This window comes from Caloenas nicobarica, chromosome 12, assembly GCF_036013445.1.
Source record: "Caloenas nicobarica isolate bCalNic1 chromosome 12, bCalNic1.hap1, whole genome shotgun sequence".
Lineage (NCBI taxonomy): Eukaryota > Metazoa > Chordata > Aves > Columbiformes > Columbidae > Caloenas > Caloenas nicobarica.
The window spans coordinates 8642356-8663190 of record NC_088256.1 but is presented as its reverse complement, the minus strand read 5'-3'; the positions used below and the strand labels follow the sequence as shown (position 1 = coordinate 8663190).

Sequence of the window (20835 nt, the reverse complement as noted above, 5' to 3'; positions counted from 1 at the left end):
AAGCATATTAATGGGAACAAAGTCACTAATAATCCTGATGCTTAGAGTATATAGGAAAAAAAGATTTTATTGCAGGTAAATGTGTTTTGTTCTGTAAGATAAAAGCTCATTACGTTTCTTAGAAACAGTGCTGACTTCTTATCAGAAGCATAAATTACTGTTCATTTTTAATGACCAAAACTTCCCTTTCAGCCCTTCTTTGTTTTCTGTAACAAAGCAGATTTTTGGCAGAATAAATGTGATTTGTGCAACTTGCTTCAACTGTTCCCCATGGTACTTTTGGGGTTATGTTTAATTTTAATGTTCATCTGCTCTGTCACATGTGGTCGTGATGTTCATCTGTTCTGTCACGTGTAGTTGTTGTTTCTGTGTAGGAAGTTAGCGCACTTTGTGTGGAAGAGGTGGAAGAGAAGATTTTTCACTTCCTGTTTATCGTTTGGTGTTCTATGAACCAGTGGTTTGAGGGATGGATGGATAGGTTTATTTTTCCTGTAGGAGGCTTCTTTTGGAAGAAGACAGCTACAGATAGGAGGATGTTGGCATCAGTTAGTTATACATAAAATAGAAGGAAATCTATCAGCAATTATCTCTGTATGAATTTTAAATAAGGAATATGAGCTAAACAGGTGACAGTCTGATTACTTGAGATGTATGCTGCTTATTTCTAAGGCATAAGGCGGCCTAGTAGCTTGAACTGTACGTAAAATTCAAAATACAAGACTTATTTTATTCAACTTCCTTTACATTTTGTGTGCATTTTCTCAGTTCCACGTAAATAAAAAAAGTCTTGTTTTGCTTTAATTTTCATATAAGAACAAAGAGCCAGCTTCTGAACAATGTATGATTTTTTTTTAACTAATAGCAGATAAAGCATTAAACTAGATTTTAGTATGAAAAGGTCAATGGGATTAAATGAACTGCACATACATGTACTAAAATCTTCAATAATCTGATATTAGATATAATAAAATATTTGATCTTTTTAAAGATGGAGGATCAACCTAGAGGTTTATGAAAAGTAAAAATAAATTAGGAAACAGTTTTATTCTGGAAAGTATAAGCGAAGGTCAAACTGATTAACTATCAAGAGATTATTGGGAAAAGCGTTCATTCTTACTTGAAGCAGACTGTATGAAAGGAAAACCAATTAAAAAACAACTCCACAAGATTGTGACAAACTGGATACTTTGGGAGTGATATTCGCTTACATTCCCCTAGTCTGCAGTGTTTTCCTCTTCTCCACCTACTGCTGAAAATTTGCAAAGCCTTTTTGAAACATTTCGACCTCATTCCCTTTACTTGTTATTCCAGTTGCTGCATTTCATGGTGTTTGCTCTTACCATCCTATAACCTGTGATTTTATTAAATACCTGACAAATTCCCATCCCTTTCTGTGGATGCATCCCAGAAATCCAACCGTATCCTGGGCTGCATCAAAAGCAGCGTGGGCAGCAGGTGGAGGGAGGTGATTCTGCCCCTCTGCTCTGGTGAGGCCTCACCTGGAGTTCTGTGTCCAGCTCTGGGGCTTCAACATAAGAGGGACATGGACCTGTTGGAGAGGGACCAAAGGAGGCTGTGAAGATGATCAGAGGGCTGGGACACCTCTGCTATGGAGACAGGCTGAGAGAGTGAGGCTCTGAGTGTCAAGCCTCCCAGAAATTATAAAAGAGAAATATGTAACACATAAAATCAAGAGGAGGAATATTAGCCGTGTATTTTGTAACAACTTAATTTCAGATTTTAAGAGCAACAGTTATAAATCGCAGTTGATGTTGAAACATTGTGCCTGTGTTTAAAGTGTGTCCGAGTTGAACACTGTGTCCAGTTCCTCCTGAGTTTAATAGTTCTTGACATAGTTATGTTACCTTCTTGTTTTGTCTGCCGAGAGTGGGAGTTACTAGAATGTGCAGAGTCATGTGAAGTTTTATGAGATCGTGTTGTCCCACTGCTGTTTACTTCAGAAACAGCTGGGTATAGAATGCTCGTATCTGTAGTTGGCCATTGGCCATTCTATATGTTCTCCTGAAATGCCGGACAAGTTAAAGTGATACCTCGTATGTATAGATGGAGTGTGGATTTTGGGGTTAGCTGAGCAGTTATGTAGAACTCCCAAGAACAGCTCAACTCCAAGCGAAGGGCTGAGCCTGACTCAACACCAGTATAGATAGTAAAGTCTCTTTCAGAAGTAATGAGGTTTTTTTTCCAGTGTTTAACATGCAGAATTCTCTACCTGGCATAAAGGTAGACCACTTACTTATTCTTTTAAAGTATTATTAAAAGAAACACAGGACATTCTGAGTAAAATAATGTGAAAGGTGCCTTGGGGTGGTGAATTATGTCTGTGCAGGAGACTAGAAAGTACCAATAACAGGAGCACAGGTTCCTCACTCATGTTGACACAAAACCATTATTTCTTTAATTTGCAAGCATACGGTTCTGATGGTTGAGGCATCTCTTTGGAAAGGACATTAACAGTCAGAAGCATTGTGGAATGCAAATATATATATACTTGCATATGTATGTATACTGTATATATGTATACACTATGATTTAATGCCATAATTTAGAGTGGGGAAAATATTTCAAAACATTCTGTGCCATTGTTGCTTTAAAGCATAGCAATTTAGAACATAATCATAAGTAGTAGTCATTTTTCTGTCAAAAAAAAAAGTTTTATAGTTCGTTGCAGCAGAAGAAACTGTGTTTTTACAAAGAGATCAGCAGCATTTTCCACCTTGCAGAGTTTAAATTGTTGAAACAGATTTTGCCCAATCTGGCACATTAGTGGATATAAAATAGACAATGCCTTCTGGCGTGAGAAATTTAATGCCTGCATCTGTGACTTTTCTCTCCGTAATAGAATTGGAAGTTGGCATTTTGCATCATAATCAAAAGTCAATCTTGCACTGTATCTATCATTCCTTTCATTCACATACTGCAATATTAAAATGTCAGAAACTCAGTGTGTTTTTTCTGAATGTAGTAAATAAACGGTTAGGTACATCAAATACTGGAAAGCTTTTTTTTCTCTAGTAACATTCCTGTATTTGCATATAGCATTGCCATATTGATGGTAGCTTATGCGTCGTCTCATTAGAAGTTTTTTGACAGACTTGTTCTCCTTCATTGGCAAGTGTCCATCAGGAAGATGGGGAAGCAAAAACTCCACAGATAGTTTGTGTGTTGTAGTTCTAATGGGCAATTCTTGCAAAAGATCCTGTTGGAGACTCAGTAGCATTCCGGATTGCCTTGCACTTTGCAAAATTCCCTATGAAATTTTCCCGGTCTGTAAAAATTTTGAGGATTTATTTAGTTGCTTTCTTCTAATGTATAATAAATGGTAAGCAAAATTGTAGTAGTTCTGAATTCTGAAGCTATATTTTGAAGCTACAATTTGGATTGTGCATTAAACAGAGTTATTTTGTATGGCATGCATTTTAAGGATCCACTTATCTCCCTAAAGTGTAAATATCAAGGGCAAAATTAAAGAAAAGTTAAAATTACTTTCATGGGCTGTTGCTCATTAAGGAAATTAAAGCATTTAATAATTTCTGACTGTAGTTAAACTAATCCAGATTTGAAGACTGCTTTAAATGGCTTCTCAAATTACATAATCTATTTGGAATTCCTGAATACCAGCCGCAAGAGAGAGGTGAAGTCTGCAAAAAAACTCCTACGTCTTTTTTTCCTTCTTCTCTGTTACTGAATTTGCCCTTTCATTGGTGTAAGACAAGCTTGCATTTCAGTTGATTGGAAAGAACAAAAACCTATTACAAGTTGAGAGCCTGAAGGGAGGGAGGTCTGTTGGATGAAGTTGCTCAACACCTTCTCTAGTGCATTTTTAGTAAGAGCAGTTAGGTTGTATTACAAAAACTTTGCTCCATCTCTTTCTTTGTCTCCCTTAAGTTCCGCAATTTTTGCACGTATGCACCACAGGCTATAGTGTGCCAGAGCTGCTTCACAATGAACTACAGTGTGTGCATATCAGTTTGATATACAAGCCAAGCGAAATTGGAGTATGGAGAAACTTTTGGAGAAAACAAAGCAGAATTCAGCATGTTTCAGTTCACACTTCCAAATCTGGATGCAGTGAATAGAACATAGAAGTCCAGTCGCTTCTTTGCTTTGCCTCACTAGTGATTTGCCTTATACCTTTGCCAGGAAGTTTTGCTGCAGTGTGCTTATTCCATAGATACTGATTTTGTAATTATAAGCTCTATTTTCAAAATTAATGTCAGAGTAAGGTGAATTTCTGGAGTACTCTGGAGGAGCTATTCATATTGCACTGGACACGATGCTGTTCTCACCTATCACCTCTCGTACCTCTGGTTATATTTCTGAGGTTAGGACTTTTATTTTCTAAAATATTTTTGTCTGTCAGTTCACATTCAACTAACAAGCTTATATTTTATAACGTACTGTCGTTTTACCTGAATAGTGAGGTGAAAAGGCTGGTACTGGTAAGAGAGTTCAGAGTGAGTAGGAGGTTGGTACACACAGAACTTAGGCAGGTAACAAAAACAAGCATAACACTTGTCAGGATTTAAACGGTGGCAATCTTATGGGCTTAAGAGTTTTTTTTTTCTTTTTCAGAAAACTGGTCTTTTGCTGGCAATTAATTTGACTGTAAGAAGTAGACAATTTTAAGCCGGTAATGAGCTGGATAATACGAGCTTCACAAAGCAAGGAAGAGATTGTATGTTCTGATATGTCACTGAGGAGATCAATGTCTTTGTGCTGTGCTTTGGAAAGGAGTTTTAACAACTGCCTCATGTCAATAGTGATAGTGCTAATGCAGTTTGGGCTCCTAAAGCACTGTTTGTCATTTATAATTGATTCTTAATGTCTTAACTTGAGTTACGTGTATTAGAATTACTCTTAAAACATGTACGCAGGCACATAATTGCTGGAACTGAGACAGACAGATTCGTTCCCTAAACTTAAGTACAACTCTGTACATATATTGATATTAAATATCAACTACCCACAGAAATTTCTCTTTTTGTTCTGTGGATATATTGAGTGTTTCTGCATTATGAACACTGTTTGTAATTTCCTCAGCTCCAGAGGAGCGAAGGAAGATGTGCTGCTCATGATGTTTCTGATTTTAGGCCTAACAGGCAATCTTTTTTTTTTTTTTTTTCCCTCCCCCCCACTATCTCACTTGTCAAGGCAAATTTGTTAATGGCATTTGTACTTCAGTGCGTGTAATATTTAAATTAAATTTCCTCACTTTAGATAGCTGTTATTGTTACTCTGAGAAGCTGAAAGTCTGTTCATATTTTGTACCCAAAATTTGGTTTTTATAACTTTTTAGCTTGGGTGGTATAGTTTTTTTTCCACGTGTGTTTAAATTCTGTCATCCTTTTCTTAAATTGTATCAGTTATATCTGTTTTCTTGCTCTGATAAGACATATGAAGATGTCATATAAGTTTGGAAACATTTGTACTGTGATAATTTCAGGTCTTGATCTCAATGGTGATTGTGACCCTTTTTGATCTGGTAGAGTGGTGGTGGGTGGTTTGTGTTGGTGGTTGTTTTTTTTTTTTTTCTCCAATGAGGACTGATAAGTCTCCTTCTTTTCTTGCTATAGATGGAGAACAATATTGCAATCTAGAGCTTCTGCACATGCATGCCTCATTAAACATCATCTCAGACTGAAAGATAATTAGTGTCTTAGGCTGAATCTCTCATTAAACTCTAAAGATAAGAGCTACTTGGGCTAGACTTGTTGCAAGGTGCTCTTAAAATTGTGGTTCACCTCTGCTTGCAAATGGGCAGGACAACAGGATCAATGCACAATCGCTGTCTCTTTGGTTGACTAAGATGAGGATTTTACTGTAGAAGTCTGAAGTGATAAAGCACAGCTGTGTCGTTGCCTTCACCATTCTGTGTCAATCTCGTGATAAGGAAACTAAAATGCAGAGACCCTGCTGGTGAATGAAATCTTAGCATGCAAATTAGAAGTAGAAATGCACATCTATGTGTGAAACGTATCTGCTAAAAATTCTATTTTAAAGCTTTTTCAAATTACATGTTTTCATTTACAGTATGTTGTCACTATATATAAACAAAACATTATCATTCGGGCAGAGTTGGTGTTTTTTTCCTAAACTTTAAAACATTCAGTGGAAGGTTTACAGGGAAAAAAGTGTGTCGTGTTTGATATATTGACTGTTAAGCATAAGTACTCCATGTCAGAAAGCTTCCCTTTGGAAGAAGAGGTGGATACTCTCTAGATTTTTCCCTTTCGTCCCAAGGTGTTTAAACCACTGCTCTTAAGCATTTCTAACATTTCTTTTGAGCCTATGAATTTAATTTTTTCTGCAATATTTGGGGTTCTGCTTTGAAATTTTGACACTGTTGGCCTTATAATGTACTTTTCAATGCTGCTTTACTTCTAAGTTCTGTGAAAAATGCATGATGTTTATTGGGAAAGAAATGTGTTTGCTGGTTCTTGTTGGTTGGCTTGGTTGGATGTGATCTTAAGAGTTTGCCTGATCCCACCTGTCTTGACTGTTTATCTGGTTTCTTCTTCAGAAATTCTAATGATTAAGTTCAGTGTTCTTCCTGGGAAAATATTTCAATATAGAGTTACTTTTACTGTTGAAGTTCTAATCCTCGATTTACCTTTTTAAAACAATGGTTTATCTGTATATCGAAGTGTGACAATGTGATGGATTGTAGTTTGTGTCCTGCGGACAGTATAGCTTGTTAGGAAAGATTTCTAGTATGAACAGTGACATGTTAATTACTTGAGAAATAACATGTTAAGGGAGCTGTACTGCTCGCACATTTGGAAGCTGTTCAGTCGTGAAGCTTCACTTATGGGTTTTTTCGTGTGATACGGGCATACTGTGGTATACGTTGCAAATAGAGGTATATATATACGTGTGTGTCTGTATACACACATATAAATATATGTGTATATATATGCCTGTGAGATATACATATCATGGTACACCTGTATCACACAAAAATACATATATAAATGTATAAATATGTATACCTGTGAGAGATATTTAGGTAAGTGTGTGTATATATGTACATATACTGCAATAATGTAGAGGCATATGCTGGGATACACACACACTGTGGGACTCAGAATGCTCAAGGAGGCTGTAGCAGTTCATCTTAACTCCAACAAAACTTTTATTCTTTTAATAAATATAAACTTATTAGTGGAATGAATTGAGTAATCAGTTATTGTAATTCCTGCAGATTAAGTACTTGCTTGCCCATCTCCCCTCAAACTGGCTTTTCTTCAGACTTTTGAGAAAGACTACTTCCATCTGCCCTCAGGCAATAAGAAATAAATAGTCATGAGTACGCTCAGAATGTAGTTATGGCACAAATACTGTCTAGACTTACAAATCCAACAGTTTGCTTGCTTCATATAGATTTGCCTTTGGGTACTGAAGTCATTTATATCATTGACTCTCACTTCAGAGTTTTTACTAAACGCGGACATGGCCGTCCCTGATTTGCATCATGATCAGAGACGCTTTGAATTTATTATGGGAGAAACACTGCACCTAATCAAAATGTATCATTTCATCCCTTGTTACAGGGAAGGACTCTTAGTTTGACACAATCTTATTTTGGAAAGGATTAGTCTGTCCTCTGGTACTATTACTGTATTACTGTAAATACAAAATGCTTAGCTTGACTGTGGAGACTAGCTAGCTTTTTACATTAACATGAGATTAACTGCTTGTAGCATTTTTCTAGGACTAAAGTGGTCCACCAGACATGCACTAAGCTTTCCTTAGCGTGCAGTCCATGCAGCTGCTTTCTCCAAGACAGGTGGATGCAAATTTATTTTTTTACACAGAGGAGGAATTAATATAATGAAAACAGTAAAGTGAAAAATATATATATATCACCTTTCATGTCAAAATGACATTGTGCCTTCTCTTCAATGACTGTGGATTTCTATTATAAATAAATAATAATATACGCAATAATCTTTTAATCAGTTGCAGATTTAATGATGCACGATTAACTGAGTTTCATTCTGTATTTGTGCAGAGAGAATATTGATAAATCTAGGTGCTTATATTAGTCTTCCACTGACATGAAAAATAGTCTGACAATACGTTAAAGGTTGGACCAGATGATCCTTGTGGTCCCTTCCAACCTGGAATTCTATGATTAATATGCATAATTTCATGTTCGCCTTGTTTATATTAGCCCTATATGTTATAGTAATACTGTGTGATAATACTTTAGGTAGTTGAAGCACACAAGTTGCATTTCTGGTATTGGATTTTTTTCTCTGTCTCATAAGTCCTTTAATTATCATAATTCGAGGTGCATGTGTTAGAGATGCTGTATTTCTTTCCATCTTAGAGTTGCAGCAGCTCTTCGCAAGCCAGCCTTTTCTCATTGCTAAATAACGGGCCAGTCTGATTCAGTTTGGTACAGGTTAAGAAATCTTGCTGCTGTTTGTCCTCTCTCTGACCTTGAAGATGGGTCTGTATATAGGTTTTGGGTTTTTTCTGGTTTTTTTGATGGAAGGCATAAGGATGTACCAAGTGCCTGGTGGTGCCCACGGCCTGGTGCTCTGCCCGGTGCTGGCAGCCAGATGTGCTGGTTTGGGAGAACACTGCAGTTCCCCCGGTGTGTTTCCCCAACAGCTGCACGTGTTCTCAGAGACATATTAAGTGTTACATCCTGTCTGTTCCTTTTGAGATCTGTATATTTGTCTACTGGATTTAGCTGGTGGTTCTCTCCTGCTGTAACATTAAATGGAACAGTATTGCAATTACTACTACAGAGAGGCTTTCCCAGTAATGGCTCTTGAACAGCGCTTGTGTGCCACTGAAGACTAAATTTCACCTTCCATATAGATTTTCAGACTAGTTCTACTAGGATCCCTAATTTTCATGTGGAATGATGGGCAAACTGAAGGTGAACAAGCCTTTGTCTTGCAATCACCAGCTTTGAGAAGTATAGTGATAGAGACAGTCTGTTTGGTACCTGCATTTATGGAATGGTTTCAAAGACATGGCATTTTGCTGCAAGCGGAGTTTATGCTTTCATAAATTAAAACCTTGCAAGAGTTTTAAGACGTTCACATTATTTTCCCTGAAAGAGTAAAAGGGATTCATGTTGCTTCCTCTTCATGTTACTGAAGTAGTATATCTCTAATAAAACAGTTTTATGGGAGGAAATGCAGATATTTTATTATAGTCTATATATATATGTTTCCTGTTACATGGTCTTTTTAAGCTTGTCTTGCAGAAAAACAGTTTCATAAATTGTTTGAACAGGAACTTGTACATTTGCCTGGGCTAGGCAAAAAAAAAAGTGAATGAAAAAGAATATTCTGCAATACTTTTTGATTCAGTGTGAATATAGAAGTTAGTTGAGGGACACACAGCCTTCTTGCTTGGGTAGATTTCCTTCTTACTTTGAAAGTCAGTATGCATCTAATCTAAACTGTTTTCTGAACATTTTCTTCCATTTCAATCACAGAGGCTAAGATTTCTTATTTGTTATTGCATGCTAAATTTCTTTACACTTTTAAATTTCAGACAAATATAAACTACTACTCTTCCTAAGTGGTCATGCATATAAATAATTTCAAATTGCTAAAAACAGTTAAACTTTATCTGTTATATTGCCTATTTACTCACCAGCTGCTATTCTTTTTACCCACAAAATTGCCATTTGCATCCTCCTAATTTCTTTTTCAGTTTTAGCATTTTACTTTAGTGCCATTTTTCTCCATATCCAACTGCATAAGAGCCAACAAAAATACTGTAGTGATTAAACTTCTTCAGTTCAAGCAAAAATGTGTGCTCCGTCTCTGATAATAATATCAAGCAATTAAACTAATGCAGCCATAACCTAAAAACTTGGACAATATTTGTTATTCAGACTACTTTAGTGGTTGATGTCAAGGTTATGTCTTGGAAGTTAATAGCTACAAGGATGCTGTAGTCAGTATAGATTTATTTGGTTCCCTCCCCTGTTCAGTTAAGCTTAAAAAGTGGTTTCACTATAATTTTAAGGTTACATGATTAGTAGTTCCTTTGGTACTCAGTATAAAATGGATAAAATTGAAAATAAAATCAAGATTATGTCTGTGATAAACACAGCTATATTGGTGCCTTATGTATTTGAACGTGCCTGTGAAAAGTTAAATCAGTGGTGTTATGGCTGATATGAATTATTACTTACAATCAAGATAGTATTAATTCTGTTCTGGGAACAGCTTCCTTATTTATAGAACTTTTATTTCCTATATACTGTTTTTCAAGCCATCCTGAATCAAATTCCTGATGCTGTTTAATGTCATGTAGTCACAGCACAATTTTTTAAGTAGGAAAACAAACCAGTCTTTTGAAAAAAAGCTCTATACAACTTTTGGACAAATGGCTTACCTTCAAAAAAAAAAAAAAAAAAAGGGAGAAACTCCTTTAATAATAATGTAATGTACATATCTTGAGTACACAAATAATCCTGGTGTTCTCTGGGATACAAATCTGCAGTGTCAGCTTTGAGAAGCAGCTGCCTGCAGTCACACAAGAGCGTGGACTTGGCCACTTACCGAAGAGTCAATAACATGCGGGATGTTGTCACCTCTGATTCCACAGAGCAAAAGTTGTTGGTGGCACTGTCGTCTTTTAAAGATTGTATGCACTGTCACTAGAGATGAAGTAGTTTGCAGAATCTAAACTGCCTTTGAAACACGGTATACTTGAAATATCCTGTACTCAGTTTAGAGGAAGGATGTGAGATGGTGCAAACGTTACAATGTTCTTTGGGGAAAGGTGGTGTTAAGTTTGTCTTCATGTTCTTAAAAACTCCTATTTGTAAACTATGCAAGAGGAGACAAAGCACAGAAGATAGAATTGTGTTCTAAAATACGTCTTTAAATTGAGAGGCAGCGTTTGTCAAACTGCTGTTTGTGATTAAATTGTGAATGATAAGTGGACTTTATTGGTTATATCATAAAACTCAATATTACGGGTTCAGTTTGTTTTAATATTACAGTTTGACCAGGGGCTTTTCGCTTTTCATCTTGTTCTGAAATTTCTTTGTGGTATGGTATTGCTTCACCTTCAAAACTGTGATGTCATGATTTCCAATGGAGATTCCTCTCATGGTGTATAAATTAGTGGTTGTTTAATACAAATTACAGAAATAGTGGTTTACATTAGAATAGAATATGGCAGAGTAAGCAATGTTCATTGTTTTCATTTAGAGTAGCCTGGTTTTTGATGCTATACTGTGAGTCCTTTTTAATTATCAATAGTTTTTATTATTCAAATCTACCTTTGATATTAACAGCGGGTTCCCCAGATGTTGGTTTCTAGAAATCAGTTTAACGTCAGTAAAAGAAAAATATTTGATCTTTTCTCTATGTATATTCTTTAAATCATTTCTGTAACTGAGTATGTGCGTTAATAAGATCATTCATTTAACCAAGTACATGCATTAATATGATACAATCTCTTTGAACCTTAGTTACTTTTTAGTATTTGAATTAGACTTAAAAGAATGAAATATTAGAATTTTTACCAATAAATTTAAATAGAAATTGAATGATATGAACTAATGGTAGAATTAAGTGGTGACATTTCAACATTTAATATGATGATTTGGTATATTACATTAGATATTTTTCACTTAATTTTTATTAAGATTAGAACTTTTATGAGCAGTAATTCAGAAAAATATAAGTCTACTTAATGGATTCGTTCTCCGTAGGACTATTTATGCTGACATTGTTTTCTCCCCTTCTGATACCCTTTCTGGAATCTGGAAGCTTTTTACTCATTGTCATTTTTTTCTTAGTTTCAGCCCAGACTCTGAAGAGCAACCTTGATTCAATGAACCAGCAAATCCAGCGCCTAGAAAATGACATTAAGAATTTCCCTAAAACACAAGATGAACATGATAAGTTTGTAGAAAAGATGAGCATATCCTTTTTGCATGTCTTCATTGGTGATCTGAACATTCTGATTGTCTGGTTAAGTATTTACAACACTGAATAACAAGTTTTAACTCTGCTCTTCCGTGCTTTTATTCTAGCAAAAGAAAAGCGTAACAGAACACACTGAATATAAGAAAACACATAACTGAGTATAACTTGAAGTGCTTATAATCAGACTTCCAAGGAGGAAACCAGATAGCTTTCTTAAAGGAAGTAGTTATAGTGACTAGTCACAAATATAGTATGGTTTTTTTGCCTTAAAGAATGGTATTTAATGATAATTGTTGAATCATTTAAATCTAAAAAAAATCAGAAGTAAAGGTGAGAGTATTAATTATTTTAGCTTCAAACGTGTTGTTCTTTGAAGGGAGGAATATGGATTTTGTTAACAGGGTTTTGTGCTTTGGGGTTTTTTTTCTTTTTTTGGTGTGTGTTGTTTTTTTTAACAGATTGTTTTAGAGAAAATGTTTTGGTGGTGGTGGTTGTTTTGTGTGTTTTGTTGTGTTGTTTTTTTTCCTCAAAAGTGATTTGTACTTTCATGTCATAGGGAATAGAGACAGTAGGTTCTTTAAATGTTAGTAAGTAAATTCTGTGGGAGAATACCAAATCGTAGGTGTCTGTTCAGCCTGTCTTCCTCCAAAATTTTTATATATCCAGATTTACTTTTGCTCAAAAGTATGAGTAACAAGTAAAGTATATTGTAGATACAAGAAGCTCACGAAACTGAGAGAGAGACTGAGCAAAAGTCCTTTTTTTTTTTTCTTAAAAGAAGTATACAGGGTTTTATTTTGCACAAAGCACATTTCTGTGTATATGGAAGTATTTGGTGTATGGTACTTGGCGAGGTCCAAGGCATTTTGTGCATTTATAGAAGCTCAGATAATTCATGTGACATGTATTCTTTCTTGCTGTAACCAGACAGAAGTCATAGTTTTGTTGTTTTTCAAAGGGAAAAAAAAAACAGAGGGGATTGATGTCTAGAGCCATTAGTATCTGCTCAGTGCATTTAGTAGGTGGGTATAACGAAGAGGTTCTCTTAAACTACCGTGTATATGGAAACTAAGTTTCAGTGGGATTAACAATCTGAACGGATTCAGTGACAGAAATTCACAAGAAGATACTAAATATAACATCTCTATGGATTTATTTTAAGTTTCTGACAAGACTGCAGAAAAGAAGCTTAAGGGAGACAACTCATGATGAAGTGGAAAATTATTTCTTGTTACTTACGTATTCTCTTCTACTTTGTCTTATTTATGAGGTTAGGAGACTTGTTAGTAATCACATGTATCAGTTCTGCTATTAAAAGAAAAAGCTTATTATTTTCCTGAGATACATTTGCATAAGAAAATCTTATAATATTGCCTTGTAATTGTCCTTTGCCTCGTCCTCATGTGTAGGCTGAATACTGTCAAGTAAGCCTCTCTTTAGTTCGTAAGTGAAACCAAGATAGTAAAATGCACCGTTTGCAACCATGTTTTCTTGTTAAGCCCGACAGCTCTATTTACAGGTTATATACATTTTTTCAGTTGTGTTGAGTAAATGCTTTGCCCTTTGTTGTTTTGCTACCTATATATTTGCTGTGCTTATAAAAATGATTTGCATCACTCAATTGATTTGATGAGAAAAATGAGCCAGGTAGGTAATGTTTACCTTTTTCTGTTCTGTGGTTTATTGCCTGAATTTCTTAAAGGTAGATTTTTTTTTTTTCTTAAAATAGTACTAATGTACGAGGATTCCATGGAATTTTTGAAAATTAATTGTTGAAGGTCTATTGGCAACTTCAGTGCACGTACATTGATGTCACAGCTACCTTACCAACTCCTGGTAATTAAAAAATTAAAATAGTCACCCTGAACTCTAGGTGTCTGACAGCTTTTATCATACTAGTGAATTTAGTGGCTTGACAAAATAGATAAGACCAAGAAATGAAATGATTCTGCCTAAGTGTTTTTGTTTTCATAATTAATAGATGACCTGATAAATGGTGGTTTTCATTTTCAGAAAGTCCTCTCCAGTTATGTCAAATTATAGAATTTATTTCTGCCTATCATTGAATATTTTTAGATTTTCTATACTCCTGTGGTGGTGCTGTTTGGTTTGGTTTTGGGGTTGGTTGGTTTGTTTATTTTTGTTTGTTTGTTTCGTTTTGTGGGGTTTTTTTATCAGAAGAATAAAAGTTAAGTGGAGGGAAATGACATCTTAGTCTTCAGTGTGTATTTCTTTTGGTTCCGTCAGCTCGTTGAAGAATTGTTGTTGATAGCACGTACTGAGATTGGAAAGTTAAAGAATTTCAGACTGAACATCTCTCTAACTGCTTGAGTGTTTCAGAAAATTTGAGATGTATCTGAACATAAATAATTTCTCAGTAGAGAGTTTCAGGATGCAGGAATTTTTCCAGGATTAAAGGCATAGTTTCTCCTTCCCATTCCTGCTAATAAACAAAGCTGTTAACCAGTAATTGTGGATGAGAATTTCTTCGGAGAATATGAAAGGAATATGGCTTGATATCAAGCTAAGGTGGGAAGTTAATTACAATAAAAATACCATTCGTAATATTCATAATAATAATAACAATATTCATAATATAGAAGCAAATGCTTTGAAAGAACTTAATTTTAGGTTTTAAACCTTTTTTTTTAGAAAATAAGGCAAGATTTTAGTATTATGAGTGAAACAAAGATGGATTGAAATTTTGCTTAGATTTTCATCTAGGATTTTTGTCCTGACCTATTTCTAAGCAGGCTAATTTGTGATTTCACTTAATCAGTTTTTTTATTTAGCTTATACACTTATTCATCTCAGTGCATAATACTTCATGTAATTCTTGAATGCTTAAAAATAACTTAAAACTGCTTTAGGAATTAAATACAAAGAGAGGAAGAGTAGTATATTACTGTTACACAACCTGTTTAAAGAATTGCAATATATTGCAGAAGTACTATGTTCAAGTAATTATACCCTGTTGATTACAGATTTTAGAATTAAATTCATGCAGTCTTGACTGCATTCTGCTAACTTGATACATATCAAATGGTTATTTTAAAAATGTTTATTATTTACAAACTGAGGAAAATGGGTTAATGTTATCTGAATAGTTTATATTTAAAGTAAGACTATAGGCAACTAAATGATAATTTGATAAGAGAAGCACATTCAGTTTCTTTCATAATTAGCCCAGCTTCATGCAGCACTGGGGAGCCTGATTCAACAGTCTAGAAAAGTAATCAATGTGACAAATCTGGCTTTCACTGCTTGTCTTATTTCAGTGTTCCTGCCTCTAACGGAAGATTTTTCAAGTAGAAAACTCTGAATTTAATACTGACTTGCCATAGGTATATGTGCTGTTTTCTTTTTAGTGATGTTAAAACATGAGTGTCTAGTTGGGGATTGAGGAAGATGCTCAAGATACTTTAAATGTTATTAAGAAAGATCAAAGACAACAAAATTAAGAGGGTATTTCAGAGGCAGTAATGGAAAGCTGCACAGAGTTAATTTATTAATTAATCTTGACTTAGGACTGTAGATACATAAATAATAAATACCACCTCTTGCCCCTCCCAACATGCACCTACCCCCTAGGGATGAAGGTTTAATCCTCTAGAAAATAGGCAGGAGCTTTGTTCTGAGGAGAAGGGAGAATTGGTAGAGCCAGGGTGGCTGGAGGGACACGCTCTTCAATTGCTGGCCATTAGGTTCATTCTTTCTGTTATCCTGCTAGTTAGAGAGAATGACTTTCTGCTCTGTTGCTTTTGGACGATTAGATAGCTTGTAAGTGATCTTACATTAATTTATATACTGTATGCTAGATGTACTAGTATGTCCTTAAATGAAGGTGGGGTTTTTTTATAGCTTTCCTGGTTTTAGCTGTATTGTTTACTCTAGTAAGAAATAGTAACATGCCTAATCTTGTTAAAATCTTTTGCCTACTAGAGCAATAAAGGGTGCCACTTGTTTTTTTCTAACTGATTTGCATACATGTGATGAATTAAAAGCTTATTTTTAAAGAATTGCAACATTAAGGCAACCATGAATAAAAGAACAAAAATCACTGCAGATAAAAAATTTTCAAAGCTGCGTGTAGTCATCTTATCATTAAATAGAAAAACAGTGATTTGTGAACTAATTTTTATTTTCAGAAGGGAACATCGTTCATTAAAACAGAATCCTTTTTATGCAATAAAAACTCTGTCTTCTTGAAAGGCATATATTCTTACTTGATATGTATTTATGCTCATAGTTCTATCTAATAATGATTAATGCTTCACAACTAAATAGGAGCTTTATTAGTTCCTTGCTTGATGTACTTCAGTGGTAGTGAAATGATCTGGGGAGAAGCCTACTTTAAGTGCGTGTAGGACTTTTATGTACTGAGAATGTTAGATAATATTTAATGTGCACTAAAACATCAACTGGCAATTCTCTTGTACGAAGGACTGTACTGCGGAATCTCGGAGCAGGCCGCTAGGGAAGAAACGAATGGACTCTGAATCATCATCTCAGCATCTGAAAATGGTTGTGAACCCTTTTTCCTCTCAGAGTGACTGAGCAGCAGGACATCATTTACACCCTGACATGGGGTGCTGAAAGGATGGTAATGGCATTAACACTCTTGTCATCTGTTAACACTTGGGATTTCCTCCTAGCTCGTTATGGAAAAATAATTCAGTTAGTGTTTTGAGATGTCATTTTTAGAAAAGCCTGTTTTTGTTTTTCAGAAAGTTCGAAATGCACTGGTGCCTTCATTTCTGCATGAGAATGTACATTAGTAACTAAATTTCCTCATAACTGGGGGCTTCTCAAAAATAACTCTGAACGGGGAAGACTTCTAGGAACTTTTGTATATGCCCTTACATTTGAAGTAACTATTTTTTGCCTGAGTGTATTTGAATGTGTTTTTAAATGTAGAGGTGTTTTTCAGTACTTTGGGAACTGGAAAATGGAACCATTCAATGATTTTTCGAATTCTAGGTCACGTATAACCCTTAAGACAATGTTATGCATGTGCCTTCTCTAACAATATTTATATTATGTTTTTGTTCTTGCTATCTGCAAAAATGACATTTGAAAACACTTTCATTGCAAAGTGGAGTTCTTAACTAAAAGAGGTATTTAGGGAAAATAATGGTTATTTAGCCAGATAAAATGCTTTTCCTAAATAGTATCCAGGGAGTAAAGGTCTGGTTCTTATGCACTTGCTACTTTGCTCTCTTTCTCTCTTCTCCCCTCCTTACCCAAGCGTTGTCCAAAACAGGCAGTGAAAAAGTAATTACTGTCATTTGAAAGTTATGAAGTATTAAGTTATGTAATGAAAACAAAGGAATAGAACGACCTGGCTTCTAGATGTAGCATGGCTTTTATTTTTTTTAAGTTATGTTTACATTGTAGGAATGTAATCAGGGTGTTCTGTTACTTTTAGTGTTGAGCATTTGTCTAAAGTTAAGCCTTTTGCTTACAGTTAAAAACAAACCCAAGGAACAGTCAGCAGAAAACACATATCTTAACAAGTGCCAGCACCAGGGAATAAAGTCTTTTTTAAGAAGACTTACCAGTGCACACAGTGGAAGGAAATGAAACGGGAGTGATTTATTCTAGTTTAAGAGATCAACATTTCCGCTGTTCCCTCCAGGTCTTACCTCAGAAAAAATTAATACTCTATTAAATGCTTAGTTGAGCAATTTTTTTAGTGTTTTCAACAGTTGTTAGTCTTTCTTGCTAATACAGAGAAAACAGAATAAATAACACTAAATTCAGATTATTGATATTACTTATAAATGAGGAAAGTCTAGAAACAATGGAACGTTAAAATAGACTTTTTTCCAGTGGGGGGAAAAATGGAATACTTTAAGCTTACACCTACACCCTGAAAGTTCCCAAGTGTATAAATTGTTCATGTTGCAAGGAACTTTTTGCAGTAGAATGTACATTTAAGTACTAGGAATACATTTTTTTCCCCCTTCCACTACAGACTTGTGTCAATTTGAATTCATTGTTAATGTGATACTTAAGTGCTCTTAAGAACTTCCACCTCCTTCTGCATATTCTACAGGATTTTATTCAAATTTGCATAGTTGATTGGCGTGATAAGCAAAGACAAAAAAATCATGTGGCTCCTGTACATTAAATTTTACATCCAGGATGCTTTGGTGTGAGGTCATGTACCTCTAAGACAGCCAAATTTGTGACTTGAGTATCAAATTTGAGATGTTAGTGAGTTGCCTGGCTTCTCGACTGACAGCCACCAAATGTGTCTGCCTCAAATTTGCATTATTTTGTGTTGCCCCAAATGCAAGAAAAGAACCACTAAAATGCACTTTTGAAAAGAAAATCAACAGTGTATCATTGTGAAAGGTTACATTTAAAAACCTTTTATCTCTGAAAACTCACATCATATTTAAATGGATATGCTAAAGCAACCAAGACACACTTGATTAAACTGATCGTGCTTGTAATTCTTAGAAGTACATCTGAAGGTCTGACGTATTTCATCGGCATAGGCAGAAAATCCCACTTCTGAAAGCACTGTGATAGAAGATAGGAAGAATTAGTACATACATATAATCTGCTTTTCTCTTCCAAACTACTGTTCTTTTTTATTATTTTTTTTTTTTTGAAAATTCATATCATCACTGATTAAACACTGTTTTCTTTTTATTTTTTTTTTCATTACTAATTCTTCAAGCTCATAGCATCTCAGCATTTTGAATCCTGTTGAAGAACTGACCCTGCCAAGTTCAAAATCAGATTACAGGCAATTCGTGCTGTGTTTAGTTATGTATATTCAAGTGACATTATTAAAATAAGAGAGAAAAAAAAGACTGCTGTTTGATGTTATTGAGCTCAAATGTACTTAAGTTGTTTACTTAGTCTTTAGAGAGCGTGCCTCCCCAGCATATAAAATGATCTTCCTGTGCAGACTAGCCTTTTTATAGGTACCAGTTTAAAAATTAGATAATCAGCAGGTCAGAAATATGACCAGCACCTATTGTAATTAGAAGGCACAACAACTGAAACAGCTGAAGATCATAGTTCTGAGCAGCACTTGCAGAAACAACCCCAGGAACTCATAGATTTGGGGGTTTTTTGCTTGTTTGTTTGTGGGTTTTTTTGTTCGTTTGTTTTTTGGGGTTTTTTCAGCAGATCATCTTGTTCAGTGACAGTCATGATATAGCAGTTTCTATTCAATTTCATTTCCACTGAGAAATGTCAGTATGGCCTCGTGGCATTTACTAATGCTTTCACTTACTTAATTTTTCACCCTGAAAAGAAAATAATCCCCCACTGAAATTGCTTTGAAATATTTACGTGACTGGTGTCGCATTTTGTATGACTAGATATTTGTTATGAAGGTCAGTAAACATCTCTGAAGTAATATAAGGTTAAATATACTGTTTCTGCTGTGTGTAAATATTTTAGACCTGCAACACGTTTTCCCGTTGTGCTTCCTGTACTATGAAGCAGATGAAACCTGAATCTTTGCACGAAGTTATCTTATGAAGATATTTTGTTGAAACAAGGCAAGTTATTTTACTGTCCTGATAGAATGAGTCTACTTTTCTGATCCTGACTGAAAACCAGTTGGGTTTGGTTTGTTATTTATTTACAGTAAATAGCAGTATTGCTAGTTGATTTCCCAAATAAACGTCTTCCTAAATTAAGGGAAAAATCAATTTGTCATGATACTGTTACAATCCTCATGGGAGTTCTACAAAGTAGTATATTTTACAATTTCTGAGTTGCTATGCAGGTTTTTATACTAGCCATTTTCAATGCAACTTTGTTTTCATTGATTTACTAATGTGCATTGAGCATCTATAGTTACTAAGCTGCAACCATTGTAGAATTAAAGACACTTCCCAATTAAAGATCAGTTTAACCTTGTATAAAAAAACCTCTTCATCTTGCTGCTTGGTCAAGTGCAGTCTTCCTACGTGAGAGACAGTATAATATTGAGTTTATTTTCCTTAAACTATTTCTTGGACAGAAGAGAGTTGAGGAGTGAAGGAGGTTTGGGCATAGTTTTAGTCTCCATTTTTATGCCCTCTGTTTAATTTCTTCTGAGTAAATGTGAAAGCTGAAGCTTTCTGCAATACACGTGGGTGCTTTTTCAGGGGAAAGGGGAGGTTAATCACACAAAGCATGTACTTTTCCTTAAGATATGCTGAAATTTTGTGTTTTCTTCTGTAGTGCACTGTGCATGAAAAGAATTGTTAGTCGGGTTTTATTACGTACTGTCAAATAACAGAGATACTGTTCAGATATTTCATGTTAATTGTTTAATTTGATACAGTCTGTGTGTTGCTCAGTGAAATAGTATTTGGAGAACTTTAAATTGGGCATGTCTAATCTGGCAAGATTCCAGATGTTTATTTTTGTCCTAATGAGTCTTTTACGATACTTTGCTGTGCTTTTGCATGGTTCCTGGCTTGATTCCTTTTTTTGTTTCTGTATTTGAATGTCTTTATGTTCCTTGTTGGGAAAGGAATTCTATACAGGCCTGCATAATTGATCATGAGATATTCTATTCTTGTATGAAGAAAATATGATATAGACCAACAGAGAGATATTAGTAAATCATTGTTTCAGTGTTTGACCAGTCATGCGAAAACTGTTGATTTGCTTTGAAACAAGATCAGTCTCACAGACTACAGACTGCGTTAAAGGTGTACACAAAGGAGGATGATAAGTAGCAATCAGGTTCTTCAGGTGTGAAGTCCACTTCTTCCGGGAAAAGTCTCTAACAAAAGGCAAATAGCATATCAGTTAAATTCTCAGGTAACAAATCAGTAAATAATGCAAGTGCAAGGGAGAGATACAGCAAAGGGCCCTGGGAGAGGGATCAGGAATCAGGACGTAGTGGTGGGAGGATAACTTTGGAAAAGTGTGT

The 20835-nt window shown here is 35.1% G+C and overlaps 1 protein-coding gene across 4 annotated transcripts in view; it reads left to right on the top strand.

The window, feature by feature from the left end:
• Positions 1-20835, top strand: part of DIAPH2 (diaphanous related formin 2) — a 211122-nt gene that overhangs the window by 96756 nt on the left and 93531 nt on the right. For all 4 annotated transcript variants that reach the window (XM_065643073.1, XM_065643071.1, XM_065643074.1 and 1 more), the window contains one exon: positions 11810-11935. In XM_065643073.1, coding sequence (XP_065499145.1) covers positions 11810-11935 — 126 coding nt within the window. The remainder of the gene's footprint in view (positions 1-11809; positions 11936-20835) is intronic.